This window comes from Rhinoderma darwinii, chromosome 12 (genome assembly GCF_050947455.1).
Source record: "Rhinoderma darwinii isolate aRhiDar2 chromosome 12, aRhiDar2.hap1, whole genome shotgun sequence".
Lineage (NCBI taxonomy): Eukaryota > Metazoa > Chordata > Amphibia > Anura > Rhinodermatidae > Rhinoderma > Rhinoderma darwinii.
Window position 1 is genome coordinate 59,566,132 of NC_134698.1, and position 17,366 is coordinate 59,583,497.

The 17,366-nt window shown below is 41.4% G+C and overlaps 1 protein-coding gene across 3 annotated transcripts in view; it reads left to right on the plus strand.

Moving 5' to 3' along the window:
• The window catches only part of RGS6 (regulator of G protein signaling 6), a 481,401-nt gene extending 465,869 nt beyond the window's left edge, over positions 1-15,532 (plus strand). For all 3 annotated transcript variants that reach the window (XM_075844496.1, XM_075844495.1, XM_075844497.1), the window contains one exon: positions 14,329-15,532. In XM_075844496.1, the coding sequence (XP_075700611.1) occupies positions 14,329-14,379 (51 nt within the window). In that variant the 3' untranslated portion in view covers positions 14,380-15,532. The remainder of the gene's footprint in view (positions 1-14,328) is intronic.
• Positions 15,533-17,366: the final 1,834 nt, after the last annotated feature.

Here is a 17,366-nt window from a genome sequence, read left to right on the forward strand (position 1 = left end):
GAGTCAAATTGGGCACACCAAGCATGACGCAGCTGGAGATAATGGAAAAAGGCCGTCCCCACAATGTCAAAGCTATCCTGAAGTTCAGAAAAGGATACAAAGCCAGAGTCTGCATTAAATACCTAACCCAGGAATTTGACCCCAGCCCCGGACCACATCACCGCTCCCGGGAGTGACTCAAGATGGGACAACCAAGGATTATTCCATAGTGGAGTCCTAGGAGAGTATGAGGGAACCGCCGAGAGCTTCATCAGCGCATGAGCCGCCCTCCAAGCCACAGCCACCATCCGAAGTGGCAGTGGTATGCTCCCTGGGGATTTAAATCTATAGAGCAAGTTTGTAAGACTTTCATAAGAAATCATCAGTACACCCACCAGTGCAGTGGCTGCATTACTCAGATCTATGTCTATCCACCAACACGCAATCACCAATTGAGAAGCTAAGTAGTATATATGAAGATTTGGTGCCGCCATTCCCCCCATTCTCCTAGGGGCCTGCAGCAGGCTAAGACTTAACCTAGGAACGCCACCCTGCCAATAAAACGACCGCAATATACTATCAAGCTGTTTAAAGAATCTTCTAGATAACACAACAGGACAGGCACAAAATAAATATAAAAATTTGGGTAAGTATACCATTTTAAATCCGTTAATCCTGCCATATAGTGATAAAGGGAGTTTTTTCCATGTACCAAGCTGCTTCTCAGTAGCCACAACCAAAGGGTCAAGGTTTAATTCACCATACTTTGACACCTTAAAAGAGAGACCCTAATCCCCAGGTAGGTAAATTGGGAAACTATTTGCAATGGTACAGGAAGGCTCCATCCAGAGAAATAACCAGGAGTAAGGGGAAACAACAGATTTAGCCCAATTCACCGATAGATGCATTGGCAGCTTTTCTGGCCTATCAGTGTAAACAGAGAAGCCAGAAAAGGACCATCATCCGTCAAGTATACCAGAGTGTCATCTGCATATAGTGATATTTTTTCAGTTGTGCGGCCTCTCCTGATATATATATTTAATATACCGCAACTCCGCTTTCATATGCTGCGTGGTGAATCAGGGTTGATTCGAACAATCCGGCGGTAGTCTTGGAAGCCGCTTTGTTGGGTTCACATGAGGCCCTGAGAAACCTGGTTTAGGAAGTAGGGCTATAGCGGCTTTATACTATGAAAAAGCCTTTGATTCTCTAGAGTGGACTATGTGGGAAATCCTACAAGTGAATAGGCATCCCCAAAAATGTCCTATTGTGGTAACATTTGTTGTACCTCAAGCCTACAACTTGGGTGCGATTTCACAGAGGAGTAGCCCGTGTCGCTTCCTACTTTACATCTAATATGGCTGCCAAGGTAGCAGTCTTGATTGATTTATGGTCGCAAAAAGTTGTCAGATATCTCACCCAATTATATGAGAATGGTTACTTTAAGGGTATGTACACACGACAGCGTCCGTAACGGCTGAAATTACGGGGATGTTTTCAGGAGGAAACATCCCCGTAATTTCAGCCGTAACGGCATGTGCAGGTGCTTGAACGCCGCGTCCGTTACGGACGTAATTGGCGCTGCTAATCATTGGAGTCAATGAATAACGGCTCCAATTACGCCCAAAGAAGTGACAGGTCACTTCTTTGATGCGGGCGTCTATTTACGCGCCGTCATTTGACAGCGGCGCGTAAATATACACCTCGTGTGAACAGACAAACGTCAGCCCATTGCTTTCAATGGGCAGATGTTTGTCAACGCTATCGAGGCGCTTTTTTCGGACGTAATTCGGGGCAAAAATGCCCGAATTACGTCCGTAATTAGTGCGTGTGAACATACCCTTAGTCTTTTGAAGCTATTAGACAAGAGTATGGGTTGTCGCAGACCTTGCTCTATAGATACCTGCAGTTGCGGTATGCCTATGTGTACAGTTTGGGAGACCTCAAATGGCCTTAATTATGGCAAGCTGGAAACAGTCGCTGGACAGTGTCTTCCTTTTAGGCCGGGTTTCACACGGGCGTGTGTGTTTTGCGCGCACAAAAGGTACATAACAGCTCCGTCTGTCTATGACACTCTGTTTGTATGTTTGTAATCAGAAAAGCACGTGGTGATTTTCTGTTTACATTCATAGTTTTTACTGCTGTTGCGCGAACCACGCGCGTCACACGGAAGTGCTTCTGTGTGCTGCGCGTGATTTTCACGCACCCATTGACTTCAATGGTTGTGTGATGCGCGAAAAACGCACAAATATAGGTCATGTCGCGAGTTTTACGCAGCGGACACACGCTGCGTAAAAACTCACGGACTGTCTGAACGGCCCCATTGACTAACATAGGTCCGTGCGAGGCGCGTGAAAATCACGCGCGTTGCACGGACGTATATCACGTTTGTGTGAATAAGCCATGTTGATGAATTGGCATCTACGTGGAAATAGATGGTGATCAATGCCAGAGACAAACTGATTCAGTCGAAATGGCTCAATAGAGTATATTTGGAGCAATCCAGATTATTCCGGATGAGAAGGCTGGCTAGTGACACCTGTACTAGGTGCTATGCTGCTAGAGGCACTTTCATTCACATGATCTAGGAGTGTCCGGTCATTAGGTCCTATTGGTCTGCCATTCATGACCACTTATTCTCAAAACTAGGATTCCCTGGTGTATGTGCTCCAGAGAATAGTTTGTTGGGTTTGCTATGTAGACTCTGATGTTTTGTGCTAGGAAGGTTATACTCTTAAATTGGAAGCCTCCCAAGAAACCAACTACATCTCATTAAATTCAGCTAATTAATGCAGATTTATCTCTTTGTAAATTTACATATTTAGCTAGAGGGACCCCAGACAGATCATGGGACCCCTGGCTAAACGCACCAATAGCCATTTCTTTATAATTTCAATTTTTATATGGGGTGAATGAATGAGTAGTGTGACTGCATATCGGTAAGAAACAGATCATATATGTCTATAAACACTATGTGAAATTTTCTGTATATCTGACTGTGTTCCTTTGTGCCCATAAGTTTTCTTACTGATACAATATGTTCCCTTGCTGATAGAGAAGGTATGTATTCTGGTTTGTTTTCCCACTGGGACTTTTTATTCATTTTATTGTAAAATCTCCAAATAAAAACTTTAGCACCTTTTATATTCCCACCCTTGTTTCTTCTGTCTTTTTTTCACATGGTGATAGGCACTTCTGTGATTGAAAAAAGATAATTGGTAAATAGATATAATGTTAAAGCTGCACTAACCAAAGAAGCTCCCTATACTGTGGGTCTCGATGATTCACTGAGGCGATATAGGAGGGGCTCTCTTTTATTGCCAGATTTCCTATCCCTGGGGACGGACCCTCTCTCCGGTGGGTGCTATCATGGTTCGTGGAAACAAAATTACTGGTAAGTGTAATTGCTGTTTTTTTACTGGATGGCTGTAACGGATGCCATCCGTCGCCCATAGACTCATACATGAAACAAAATGATACTTTAACGTATACCTTTTTTTTACTGCATGGTGTGAGATTGTATAACAACGCAATTCGAGAAACGTTGAGGGTGGACACATCTGTATTTAGTATTAGGATAAAAATGCATTTATAAGAGGACCTTTCACCTATCCTGACATTTCTGTTTTAGTAAATAATTGTAATCTCCATGAAAAAAACAATATTGGAACATCTTTTCTTAGTGCTCTGTTGTGCTGTATCACTGTTATTCCTCCTAGATATTTGTGAATAAATTGACAACTGGGTGTACCAGTTGGAGGCGTGTCCCTATACATACTAATAATGTCCAATCTGTGCTGACAGAGTGAGTTTGGGCAGGGACACACCCATTTGACAAGGGGAATGTTAACACCCAGTTGTCAATTTATTCCTAAATTTCTAGTAGTAATAACAGAGGTACAGCACAACATAAAGCACTTAGAAAAAAAAGGGGCAGTTTACACAGAGTTATTTTACGTGGAAACCGCGTTGGAATTGGCGCCATATCACCCCTCATCGATTTCAATGGGAGGCAGAGACGTTTTTTTCCCCCTGGGTGGCTTTTGGCCACTTGGGAAAAAAAAAAGTTGCATGCCCTTTATTTGACCAGTTTACTCCTCTGACCTCCCATTGAAATCAATGGGTGGCAGAAAAACCCTGCGGCGCTTGTTTGGAGAGTTTTCTGACAACGGTTTTTGCTTTGGTCATGTGGCTAAGAAACGATTTAAACAAAAGCTGGCCTTTAAATATCTACCTCAAAATTCCTGCCAGACAAAAAACGCAGTGTGAACTACCTCATACAGAGCCAAATGGACCTCCATTAAGGCAAGTTTCACACAAGCGTAATATGGGCACGCATCTGTGCCCGTAATTACAGCCGCAAGTCCTGGCCCGACCGTAAGTCTAATGACCTGAATGAACAGCATCATAATGCTCTATGATGCTTAATGCGCCCGTCTTATGCTTGTGTGAAACTGGTTTAATGGGAAACCTTTGTTTAATAGGACACGTTTGAGAAAATCTGTCTTTCCAAAAATATCTTGCACTGGAGGTACATGGTTTTCATGTATAATATGAGTGATATGTATAGCTATTACAATTCTCTAAACTTTTCTTTTTATCATAATTAGCTTATTCTAGATCTAGTCTTTTATCCAAAAATGTTAGTGACCTTTTGACCGTGAATGTAGCTTTCTTATCATTTATTTCTTATTTTGCAAATGGTATAGCTTTGTGACAAATGACTTTGCTGTATGTACTTTCTGCGACTATTTGCTGTTTACAGATTCCTATTCGAATGCAATATCGGACTTGTATAGATGTAAGCATCATATCAATTCACTTTTTTAAATATATTTATTTTAACTATAAAAAAAAATTTGGGGCCAGTGGCAGAACTATCACCATACGTAATAGTGCCCTATATTACTCTATGGGGCAGTGCAGACGATGCGTGAATTTTGCGCAGCGCGAGTGCGTTGCATAAAACTCACGACATGTTCTATAATCGTGCGTTTTTCGCGCATCACGCACCCATTGAAGTCAATGGGTGCGTGAAAACCACGAAGGTCGCACGGAAGCACTTCCGTGCGAACTGCGTGATTCGCGCAAGAGCTGTCAAACTGAATGTAAACAGAAAAGCACCACGTGCTTTTCTGTTTACAAACATCCGAACGGAGTGTCTTAGACATGAGCGAAACGAACTTTACCTGGTTCGGCCAAACTCGTTTTGACCGAACCCGGCAGGAGACAGTCACTGTGCAGGGTGCTGAAAGAGTTAAACTGGTTCAGCACCCTGGACAGTGACTTCCGATTCCAATATAGGTGAACGTGTAAAAAAAAAAAAAGTTCTGACTTACCGATAACTCCCGCTTTCTTCCTCCAGTCTGACCTCCCGGGATGACAATTCAGTCCAAGTGACAGCTGCAGCCAATCACAAGCCAAGCACAGGCTGCAGCGGTCACATGGACTGCGGCGTCATCCAGGGAGGTGGGGCCAGATGTCAAGAGAGGCGCGTCACCAAGGACGCGTCACCAAGGACGCGTCACCAAGGCAACGGCCGGGAAGTTCTCGGTAAGTACGAACCTCTTTTTTTTTAAACAGGTTACTCGATATTGTGATCGGAATGCACTGTCGAGGGTGCTGAAAGAGTTACTGCCGATCAGTTAACTCTTTCAGCACCATGGACAGTGACTGACGTCGACTAGCCTCATCTCTATGATGGCGGCTGCACGAAAATCACGCAGCCGCGCATCATACACGGATGACCCACGGAGCTGTCAAGTGCCTTTTGCGCGCGCAAAACGCTGCGTTTTTTGCGCGCGCAAAACGCACACGCTCGTGTAAATCAGGCCTTACTCTCTTTTTTTTTTTAATATGTTTTTTATTATTTAGGTTAGTGCTGAACCTATACGTGTAAACCAGAATTCCCAGGCCTTTACAACGATTTGGTAATTTCCCCTGGAATTTGTAAACACTGGCTTCACAGGTTATAAATCTTGACCGTTTTTCTTCCCAATGGTTAAGAGAGGGAACTGTCTGCAAGTGCCAATGTTTAGCTATTAACAGTCTGGCAAGAAAGCGCTTCCGATAGCCAAAGAGATTAGATAAGTAGGCTAAGACTGCATTTCAGAACATGAAAAGTTTGAGACCGCGCCATGTGTGGTGGTACCTGGACCCAGGTATTTAATACAAAAGGTTTGAATTTAAAAATATAATTCTTCCTATTTTATATAAAAATGTCGTGGAATAATACAATCTGTGGACAAACATAAATTGTTAAAGACCAGTGGGATTTGTTCATAAATTTCTACCCAATTGGTCTCTACAGAACGATTAAGATTTTTCTCTAATTTTTTTATTTATATTGTGGGTTTCCCTGCCCAAAGTTCAAAAAGTTACTGTATAATTTAGATATCAAACCTTTTAGAAATAGCAAATGTAATAATAGAGTAGAGCACCGCATGAGTCCACTCATAACCCTATTTTTTTTTTTTTTGCATGGAGTTTTAGGCATGTTTTAGCTGAAAATATCTGAATTTATTCTCATCTGTAAGGTTAAATTCATTTTTTTAACCGAAATTGCCGTTGTAGATTATTTGAGATAGCAAAGTTATCCAAAAGGGAGTATCTCATATTAGTTCAAATTCATACAAATTAGAGTGTTACCATAACGGTGTTAACGTCAGAGAGGACCAAGACATTAAATATGTTTATGACTTCTGGATCAGAGACCCGCAGGACCCGCTGTCACCGAAGCAGTCCGTCCCGCTGACCTGTTTGATTCGGGTTTCAGTGCAAGATACTGCTGCTCTTTATATAGAATACAAAGGAGCTATTTTTCAAAAAGTTTAAATATTTTTTAATAAAAATAAATTCAACAGTTGCATTAAACACCATAGTACATATTTTTATTATAAAAGTCTTCAAAGGTTTACATAGCATTTAAACACTCTATTGTAAAGAGTTGGCAAACACCTATAATAGGAAATAATGCCATTTTGATCAAGGCCACTCTTGTCAGCCATGCTTAAAGGTAGCTTTTTCCACAAACTGATTTTATCATTGAGTTTTAATCAGGGTCGCCACATTTAAATGGACACTAAATTTTCAAATAATTTATTCTAATCTAATATAGTATACCTGATATAAAACAACTTTGTAATTTACTTACTTTTAAAATGTAGTTAAATTTATGAAAATTCTGTGCGAAGTTACTGCCACTAGGTGTCTCCCCTCCTGTAATCTGCTGTCCACCTCCTTTTGTTAAAGAGGCTCTGTCACCAGATTTTGAAGCCCCTATCTGCTATTGCAGCAGATCGGCGCTGCAATGTAGATTACAGTAACGTTTTTATTTTTTAAAAACGAGCATTTTTGGCCAAGTTATGACCATTTTCGTATTTATGCAAATGAGGCTTGCAAAAGTACAACTGGGCGTGTTGAAAAGTAAAAGTACAACTGGGCGTGTATTATGTGCGTACATCGGGGCGTGTTTACTACTTTTACTAGCTGGGCGTTGTGAAGTATCATCCACTTCTCTTCACAACGCCCAGCTTCTGGCAGTGCAGACACAGCCGTGTTCTCCAGAGATCACGCTGTGTCGTCACTCACAGGTCCTGCATCGTGTCAGACGAGCGAGGACACCGACACCAGAGGCTACAGATGATTCTGCAGCAGCATCGACGTTTGCAGGTAAGTCGATGTAGCTACTTACCTGCAAACGCTGATGCTGCTGCAGAATCAACTGTAGCCTCTGGTGCCGATACGATGCAGGACCTGTGAGTGACGTCACAGATCTGCACTGCCAGAAGCTGGGCGTTCTGAAGAGAAGTGGATGATACTTCTCATCAGAAAGCCCAGCTAGTAAAAGTAGTAAACACGCCCCGATGTACGCACATAATACACGCCCAGTTGTACTTTTACTTTTCAACACGCCCAGTTGTACTTTTGCAAGCCTCATTTGCATAAATACGAAAATGGTCATAACTTGGCCAAAAATGCTCGTTTTTTAAAAATAAAAACGTTACTGTAATCTACATTGCAGCGCCTATCTGCTGCAATAGCAGATAGGGGTTGCAAAATCTGGTGACAGAGCCTCTTTAAGCATTGGCCGACCCTGGTTATGGAGCGGAAAAGACAGGTTCAGAAGGTGGGGATATGTCACTACACTGCCTGCTATAACTTTCTAAGGCTATGTTCACACGGAGTATTTTGCAGAGTTTTTTGAAACCGCGTCGCAAAACTCGGCAAAAACGGGCCGAAAACGCCTCCCATTGATTTCAATGGGAGGCGTCGGCGTCTTTTTCCCGCGAGCAGTAAAACTGCCTCGCGGGAAAAAGAAGAAGCGACATGCCCTATCTTCGGGCGTTTACGCCTCTGACCTCCCATTGACTTCAATGGGAGGCAGAGAAAGCGTATTTCACTGTGTTTTCACGTATTTAAACGGAATTTTGAGGCAGATATTCCTCCTGCAAAATACTCTGTGTGAACATAGCCTTAGGCGATGGGAGGGGAGAGCAGGAGGAGGGTGCAGAGAGAGTGAGTCAGCAAACACTCACACTGCATGTAAGTCTATGGTGGAACCAGGAGCAGAGAGACACACGCTGCTGGTAAAATGTAAATCTCACCCAGTGCTGGATTCTCATACAGCTGTTGTAACAAGTAAAACACTGGGCACACTAAGTAAAAATTAAACGAAGTAAAAAAATAACAAAAAAAAATGATTCCAGTGTTGGGCGCAACTTTCTAATCATTAGTTTTCATAAAATCCCTGTTGATCTCCTGCAGCACGAGCCGAGTGTATTCATGAGCTGCGGTTCCTCCGCCCTCCTGCTGCTGATTGGCAACTTTGTTACCATACTGGGCATAGGGCGAAAGCTGGCAATCAATAGCGGGTGGGCAGCGGGAACTGCAGTTCATGAATATTGAACAACCCTGCACAAGCACATCATTAAGAGGTCTCCTGACTCTGCTCACACTGCAGGAGATAAAGGGCCTGTTCACATCAGTGTCGGGCTTCTGTTTATTGGTTCCGTTCGACCTTTCCGTCAGAGGAACCTATGAACGAAAGGCCAAACATAAACTATAGCCTCCGTTTGCATTACTATTAATTTCAAAGGTAATGCTTTCAATGCAGTTGGTTTCCGTTTGTTTCCTTTCCGTAAAGTTTAAAGTTTTTTTGGCGGAAACAATAGCATAGTCAACTACTCTATTGTTTCTGCAAAAAAAAATGGAAACTTTACAGAACGTAAACCAACTGCAATGGAAGCATTACCATTGAAATTAATGGTAATGCAAACTGAAGCTATGGTTTGTTTGGCTCTCCTCTCATCGGTTCCTTCGATGGAAAGGTCTAACGAAACAGATGAATGGAAGCTGATGTGAACACAACCAAACTGGGATATTATGAAAAAGATTGAAAATTACAAAGTGAGTGAGACACCGCTGAAATCAGGGTCTCTTTATTTTGTCCTCCGATAAGACTGCATAAGCCTGGTGACGGTGTCTCTTTAATATTTTGGCAAAGACGCACTTTTAGGGCTCATACAGACTCCAGTGAAATTCCTCAGTGTGCTATCCATTTTTTTAATGGATAGTTCACTGACCCAATCATTTCTATGGGGCCATGCACACGTCCATTTTTCTTTATGTATCCGTGGGTCCGTTTCGCAAATTATAGAACAGGTCCTATTCCTGTCCGTTTTTGCAGATCAGTCTTGGCCATTCTATTCATGGTCCATTAAAAATACGGACCGCACACAGAAGCCATCCGTGTGCGCTCTGTGTTTTGCAGCTGTATAAAAGGTCACATCCTTAGGCCTCATGCACATGGCCGTACTTGTAATCACGGTGCATTTTCAGCTTGTGCTCCCATATAAAGTATGGGAGCACGGTCCGTAAAAAGCAAAAGATAGGACATGTCCTATCTTTTGCGGAGGCTTTCAATGGGCCGGACACCATCCTGCAAATATACGGGAAGGTGTCCGTGGTCAATAGAAATTCTCCACTTGTGTGCAGGGGGCCTTAAATGTGTGTTTTTTGTTTTTTTTAAATCCAAACAACATTTTATTTGTTTGTACTAAAATATTTGTAAATCCAAGTTGGAGGCACTAAGGCCTCATGCCCACGTCAGTCTTTTTCTTCAGGGTGCTAGCCGTTTTACTGACGGCTAACACCCTGACCCATTCATTTCAATGGGGCCATGCACACTTCAGTTTTTTTGACGGTCCCGTTGCTCCGTTCCGATCCAAAGTAGAGCATGTCCTACTTTGGTCCGAGATTCCGTGACCGTGAGGCCCATGCAAGTCAATGGGGCCGTCAAAAAAACTGAAGGCACACGGAAGGCATCCGTGTGCCGTCCGTGTGTGATGAAGCCGTTGCCTAGCAACGGCCGGGTGGGCAGAAGTACATTACAGATATACTAATCACTGATAGAGAAAAGAGGCTGCTGATTAAAAATAAAATAAAAAGCAGTCCATACGTACGTTCATATCGTTGTCTTGGTGACGAGTCCCTCTTCTTCCTCCAGTCCGACCTTCCTGTATGACGCGGCAGCCTGTGATTGGCTGCAGAGGCCGCTGCAGCCTGTGATTGGCTGCAGATGCAGTCACGTGGGATGAAGCGTCATTCCTGGAGGCCGGCCTTCTGACGTCATCCTGCTGTGCGTGACCGCCACTACAGCCTGTGATTGGCTGCAATGGTGACATGGGATGAAACGTCATCCCAGGAGGCCAGACAGGAGGAAAGTAAGTATGAACTTTTTTATTTTTTTATTTCATTAAAATTATATTTTCCGAGCGCCGAGTATGGTACTGTCCAGGGTGCTGAAAGCGTTACCGCCGATCAGTGCAGCCCATTAACTCTTTCAGCACCCTGTTCACTGACTAGCGCTGAACAACCATACTCTTTCAGCACCCTGGTCAGTACCATGCTCGGAAACAGGGAGTGCACACGGCCGCTAAAATGGGCATACGGATCCGTCAAAAACGGCCGTGAAAACGGTGTTGGAAGTGGCCTTAATGTTACATATAGATTGGGTTAATACAAGTAAGGCTGGATTTTCGCACCGTGTTTACCTGCCTTTTCAGTGTAATTTCTCCCTAAATTGTTTCAAAATTTTTCCAACCCCCAAAAAAAACCGCTGCCAGATGTTGCTCTAAAGTCTATAGTAAAATATGAGAGAACCTTCATCACAGCGTTTTGATTTGTGGCACTAATTTATTGTCTTTGGGGTCAGTAGCAGTTTTTTTTTTTAAAACTGCAGCATGCCCTTTGTATGGTGTTTTTTCTGTCATTCTTCCCTTAGAAAAATGCATGTATAAAATGATACTAATTTAAAGAAAAAAAAAAGCCACGAAAACTGAAACCTTAAAGCTTGAAACTCATAGCATTTTTTTAAATGCAGTTTAAAATGCAGAAAAAAAGATGTCTGTGTGAAAAAGGCCTAAGTGTACAAAATGGAGCGCTTATAGTATAATTATTAAAAAAAGGTCAAATTGCTCAGCTGCCAATAACATCCTACAAAGCAGTGAACAAATAAAATACATGCAACATCATGCTTCTGAACAGCAAAACCATTGATCAAATTATATTGTGTATGTATTGCAATTCTTAAGTACATTTTTAGGGAGCTCAGTGTACACTTTGTTGGCTGTTAGGTACTATGTTGTGTATCTGAAAGGGGACATCAACTTGTACCATCTCATTTCTATATAGATGACAAATAAAAAAGTTATTTGTGTGTGATTTCTTTATTCATTCAGTTTCCGCCTGTCCATGTTCAATAAGTGGCGCGTCTGTTGAAGAATATCACTTCTATTCGGTGCACAAGGTTGAAGCCTTTTCTGTAACAAGCATCTGCTAGCAAAGAGTAATATTACTTCAACCACTGTTTGGACAATGGGAAAGCATGAAATATGAATGACTGTGGGGACTTTGATAGATTAATATTCCAAGTTTTTTGTATTAGCCCTTGTACAAGATCCCAGAAGTATTGTGTATGATTGTGGGACCATATGTAATGTAGAAGGTCTGCTTTTGCTTAATTTGGTTGATTGATTTAGTATTTTGGGCATGCAAATAATCTGTATGGGGCATTGGGATGGGGAGGAAAAGGCAAATATTGCTTTGTGAAGTTTGGCAGCTAGGTCTGGATATTGTATTTTTCGACCCAATCATGGGAAAAGGATCCAGTTGCCTTTTCATTCCCCACTATGCATATGGCACTGTAAAGGCTCAACCATTATGAAACGGAAACCTACTGAAACAGAAGCATTACCATTGAAATCAATGGTAATGCAAACTGAAGCAATGTTTTCCATTCGACTTTCCCTTCCTCGGTTCCTCTGACGGAAAGGTTGAACGGAACCCGAACGCTGATGTGAATAGGCCTTTAGACGTATTTACTTTACAGTCATTCGGTAAGGTCTCAGGGTTTAGAGTGTCAAAAATTGCTGGAAGATCCCTGTCTGTGTCTGCTAGGAACAGAAGAATATCATCTGCAAATAATGTTGTATTTAAATTACCTCTTTATTTCCCATCTTAATTCATTCATACAGCGGGGAGTCCCTCGAAGAGTGTGCTATGGGTTCTATCGCTGTATTAAAGGGGGACAAAGGACACCTTTGTCTAGTACATTTCGGAAGGGCAAAAGAGTATAAGAAACCGGGGGTAAAGAGCTTAGTGAATGGAGCCTTAATTCAATCATACAGTGGGGAGTCCCTCAAAGGGCGTGCTAGGGGTTCTATCTCCATATTAAAGCGAAGGGGGACAAAGGACACCCTTGTCTAGTACCTTTCTGAAGAGCAAAAGTGTATAAGAAACCAGGGGTAAACCTAACGAATGGAGCTTGGTATAATGAGTTGACAAAACATCTGAAGGGTTCCTGTTCTGTTCATGCGATGTATGACTAGTCCAAGTGGGCACTTTAAATGTTAACATCTGTGTTCGTACCCATTAACACTGTATTTAAGTGAAACACTGATAGCAGAAAGTAGGAATATAAATTTTCATTTATTTCAAGCGCTTGATGGAATGCAGTTCAGGGCTCCGCATAGACTACTAATCTTTTATTGTCATGAGAAGAGATGATACAAAGCATTTTTAGGCATTGCACAAAATTTTAATGACTATGGACATGTGGAATACTTTTTACTATTAAAAATTGAAGGTGCAAAGACCTTAAATGTGATATTAAAATGTATAAGAAAGGGATTGTGGCAAAATATTTTGGGAAAGGGTTAGTAAAATGGAAAATGTGTGGCACTTGGTTTTGAACCATTAGGCATTAATTAATTCTGTCCTTTTATACAGTATTAATAGCCAGAATTGATGGCTATTGACACCTTTTTGTAGACATATTATTTTTTATTGTATGTGTTTTATTAAATAAAACATATTTACATTTGGCCTTAATGAAAAAATGTTGCTCTGTTTGTCTTCGGCAGTTTTTATGTCTATATACAATACAAACTGCAGGAGGCCTTTCAGTGCTTAGTCGAATAGACCAGCTGAATGTCGGTTCCTCTCTATTATATCTCTCTTCTCTTCAGAACGCTTTTCTAAGGGCCTGTTCACATCAGCGTCCAGTTTCCGTTGATGGGTTCCGTCAGTCCTTTCTGTCGGAGGAACCCATCAACGGAAAGTCAAACGGAAAACCATAGCTTCCGTTTGCATTACCATTGATTTCAATGGCAATGCTTTCTTGCTAATAATTTCCATTTGTCGCCGTTCTGTAAGTTTTCAGTTTTGTTTTATTTACTGAATTAATAGCGCAGTTGACTTCGCTATTGTTTCCGTCAAAAAATGGAAACCTTTATGGAACGGAGACCAACGGAAACCATTAGCAAAGGAAGCATTACCAGTTAAATCAATGGTAATACAAACAGAAGCTAACCGAACGCTGATGTGAACACATTAGCTGACATCTCTTTTGACTTAGGTTTATTTTCTTTGGTTGCAAGGATATCTGCTTAGAAAAGCGTCGGAAGTTACCTTCTTCTGTTTGTTTCCCCTGCAGCAGCTGCTACAAGAGTAATATAGTATTACATGCAATCATTCAAATAGGAAATACATGAAGGAAGCAGGTCTGCCAGAGCAAGTGCCGTTGCTTGTTAGCAGCTTTCTGCTTTTGCTCACAGTGGGGGGGCACTGACCTCCTCTATGATGTGCATTTTCTCTTATAGTGTATTTGGACAAAGGTTGGGGACAAACCCTTTAATTGTACTAAATCTGAGTATATTAATGGATCAAAATCAGCATCTTGTTTTTATAAAATTGTAATATCATTTGTTTAGTATACAACAGTTAAAACCTTGGCAATGTCATGGAAAATATAACTTTAAACATTTCTCTGTATTTGTTCTACTACAGGGGAAGTCTTTGACATCTAAACGCCTCACTGGCCTCATGCAATCCTCCTGACAACCCTGGACAGAAATGCTGTCACTCAGCACCTAATGCCCTCCAGAGAAGGAACGGTTTTAGGCAAGAAAATGGGTCACTGTGAAAGAAAAGAAATTAAGAAGAAATTAAGTCTAATTCAGATGTTCATTGTCCCTCAGTTGCATCAATGATTTAAGCTTGAGCAGCTTTCCGATGACCCTAAGTTGCCAAGTACTTTCTTTTATTTTGTGTTTATATTGATATTTGAGATCACACAATGCAGTAAAAGGAGGGTCAGAAAAGGAGGATGTTTTTAGACTAAAAATCAGCAATAACAGGAGACAAGACTGAGATCGATGTGAAACTGTCCATCTGTATTCATCACCAAGACAACTACCTTTACATCAATTCAAGTTCACGTTAAAGAAAAAAAGCTTGAAACTGCTTATTATTAAAACATTAACGAGTCTGTTTCTCCTGCATCCTAGACTGCAGACATTTGACTTTATTTTATGTGTGTGTATATGTGTGCCTGTCAGAGACAATTGACAACATTCACTCTGCATAGTCTATCCTTCCAAGCGCATGATGCTCATCCAAAGATAGCATTACAAGTCAAGGTTAAACACAAGATTGTTAAAAAAAACAAACGTATATAGCAAGTCATGTTGGTTTATTTCTCTTTTATAATCTTTAATTTGATTTTTTTTTTTTGCCACTGCATGCACTTCAAGTAAAAGCAGCACAATTGTTTACAGTATATCACTTTCTCTACCCCATAGTGCATCTGCGGTGACCAGACACAAGCTAGATTGCTTGTAACATTTTTCTTTTGCGAAATATCAAACTTTCTTAAGAATCATTCCAATGTTGTATCTCACAGTTCAGCGAATAATCAGCTGAGATATATTCACTAGAGAAAAATGGTAAATACTTTAGTTATCTAGTAAAGTGCAAGACATTTCCCACTGTAGTTGGATATGAATAAAAAAATGAGTCTTTCCTTAGAGAAAAAAAATACGATGAAATGCAATTGATTTGTCACCTGTAAGACGAAAGGGTTATTATAGGTCATTTTTGGAACTGTTGCATTGTCATTAAATGCTGATGGCTTTATGGTTTACTGAAACATTCTGGGTTCCTTCAAAACAAAACAAAAAAATTGACAGTAGTAAAACAATTTGAAAAGAAAGCACGTTTTGTTTTTGTATCTACTTTTATTACTTCTTAAGGCTCTGTTCACATCTACATCGAAGACTCTGTTAGGAGCCTTTGCCGCAGATCTGGCCCAAAATACTTTAAAAAGATAGCGCAGCATGCCACACTATTTTTTTCCCAGTAAAACGACTGACACCATGATAGAAAACCCAACCCAAAACCATTAAAGTCAATAAGATGAATCCAGTTCTTCTGGTTTTTCATTGTTCTGCTCCTATGATGGAGCAGAAAAAGAAAAAATATTAACATAGGTATGAACAAAGCCTTCTTCCAAGTTATATTTTGGTCCTTATTTGAAGACCAAACAAAAAATTGCAATGGAAGTATGTTAAAGGGGTATTCCCATCTCGGCAATCTTATTTAATCTGCTAGATCATGTTCAAAGATGTACTGTTATCCAGATGAAGATTTCTCTCCACCCAGGCCTCTCTTTATTGTTTGGCATCCGTTGTCTATGTTTACGACCACCGCTGCAGTCTAGCAGCGGTGGCTGCACTTGCGCCGTTCTAACATCTTTTTACATGAGGATGGCCGGAAACTCGGGTGCGTGCATGCTGGAGCATGCGCAGCAGCTTCCTGCCAGGCCACCTCACTGCAACTCTATTCAAATCTATAAGACGGCTCCCGAGCATGCGCAGTAGCCTGGGAGCCGTTCTATAGTGCTGCACATAGCTGCTGAGCCCGGATGAAGGAAGCTACTGTGCGAGGTGGATCGGGGAAACGATAGGGATCGTGGCAACCACGCCAACCATGCTGGTTGTCACAAGTAGGCAGCGTTTCCCAAAGCATACAGAAGCATCTGTAGCCCGCTTGGTGGAGTGAAGGACACGGGAATTGTACCGCCCACAAATAGTCCTGATTGTGGGAACATAGAGTAGCCAAGAAAAACTATAAAAACAGAAATCGTGGTAACAAAATGTAATCGACAACACCAGGGGATTTTGTTTTTATTATGCATTTGAGCTAGCCCAAAAAAAAAAGTGGCAAGATGGGAATAACCCTTTAAGGATTCTTTTGTGTCACTGTGACATCACTGAACTGATAAGCATTATGAATTAGCATTCATAGAATCGCTGCCATCAGTTTGTGAAGGGTAAAGCCAGGGGCGGACACAGACAACTGAGGGCCTCTGTGCAAAAACAGCATGTAGGTATCTTTCTGACAGCATATCTACATCTTCTCATATGTAAAAAATAAATAAAAATGTTTTGCTTTTACTCTCTGGAAAACGGCCAGTGTGAATTTCCCCTACAGCAAAAGGGAACATCTCTGGTTGTCTAGGGCATTGATGGGGTTTATGATAACTTCCCCGCTACCTGAAGAGCAGTGAAGGGGACAACAGAAGCAGGACACTTCTTTTTAAACCTACTGGGCCATTGTGCAGCTGATTCGACTGCAGAGGCTATATGTCCGCCCTTGGGTATAGCATGTGTCTACCTTTTGAACCCCATTCCAGTTTACATATACCAGTTAAGAGGTTTTATAAAATATATATCCGCTTATGTGTTGCTTTCTTAACAACTGTTTCTTCCCTTTTCAAAAATGAAGAGCTCTTAGGGAGTTGGCACCCAGATTTCCCAAACTCCTGAAATCTGCCTATTTATGCACCAATATGGGAGACTGGTAGAAGCTTTTTGCGACACATATCTAGATAACCATGTATTATTATTGTGGTATTTGGTCAGATCCAAAAAACTTATTTTCAAAATATGAAGGCATGCACAATGCTTTAGCTAGCCATACACAATAAATGTATGTTGGCTAAACCCGCTGATTTCGGCGGGACCGGCCGACTATCTAATGTGTAT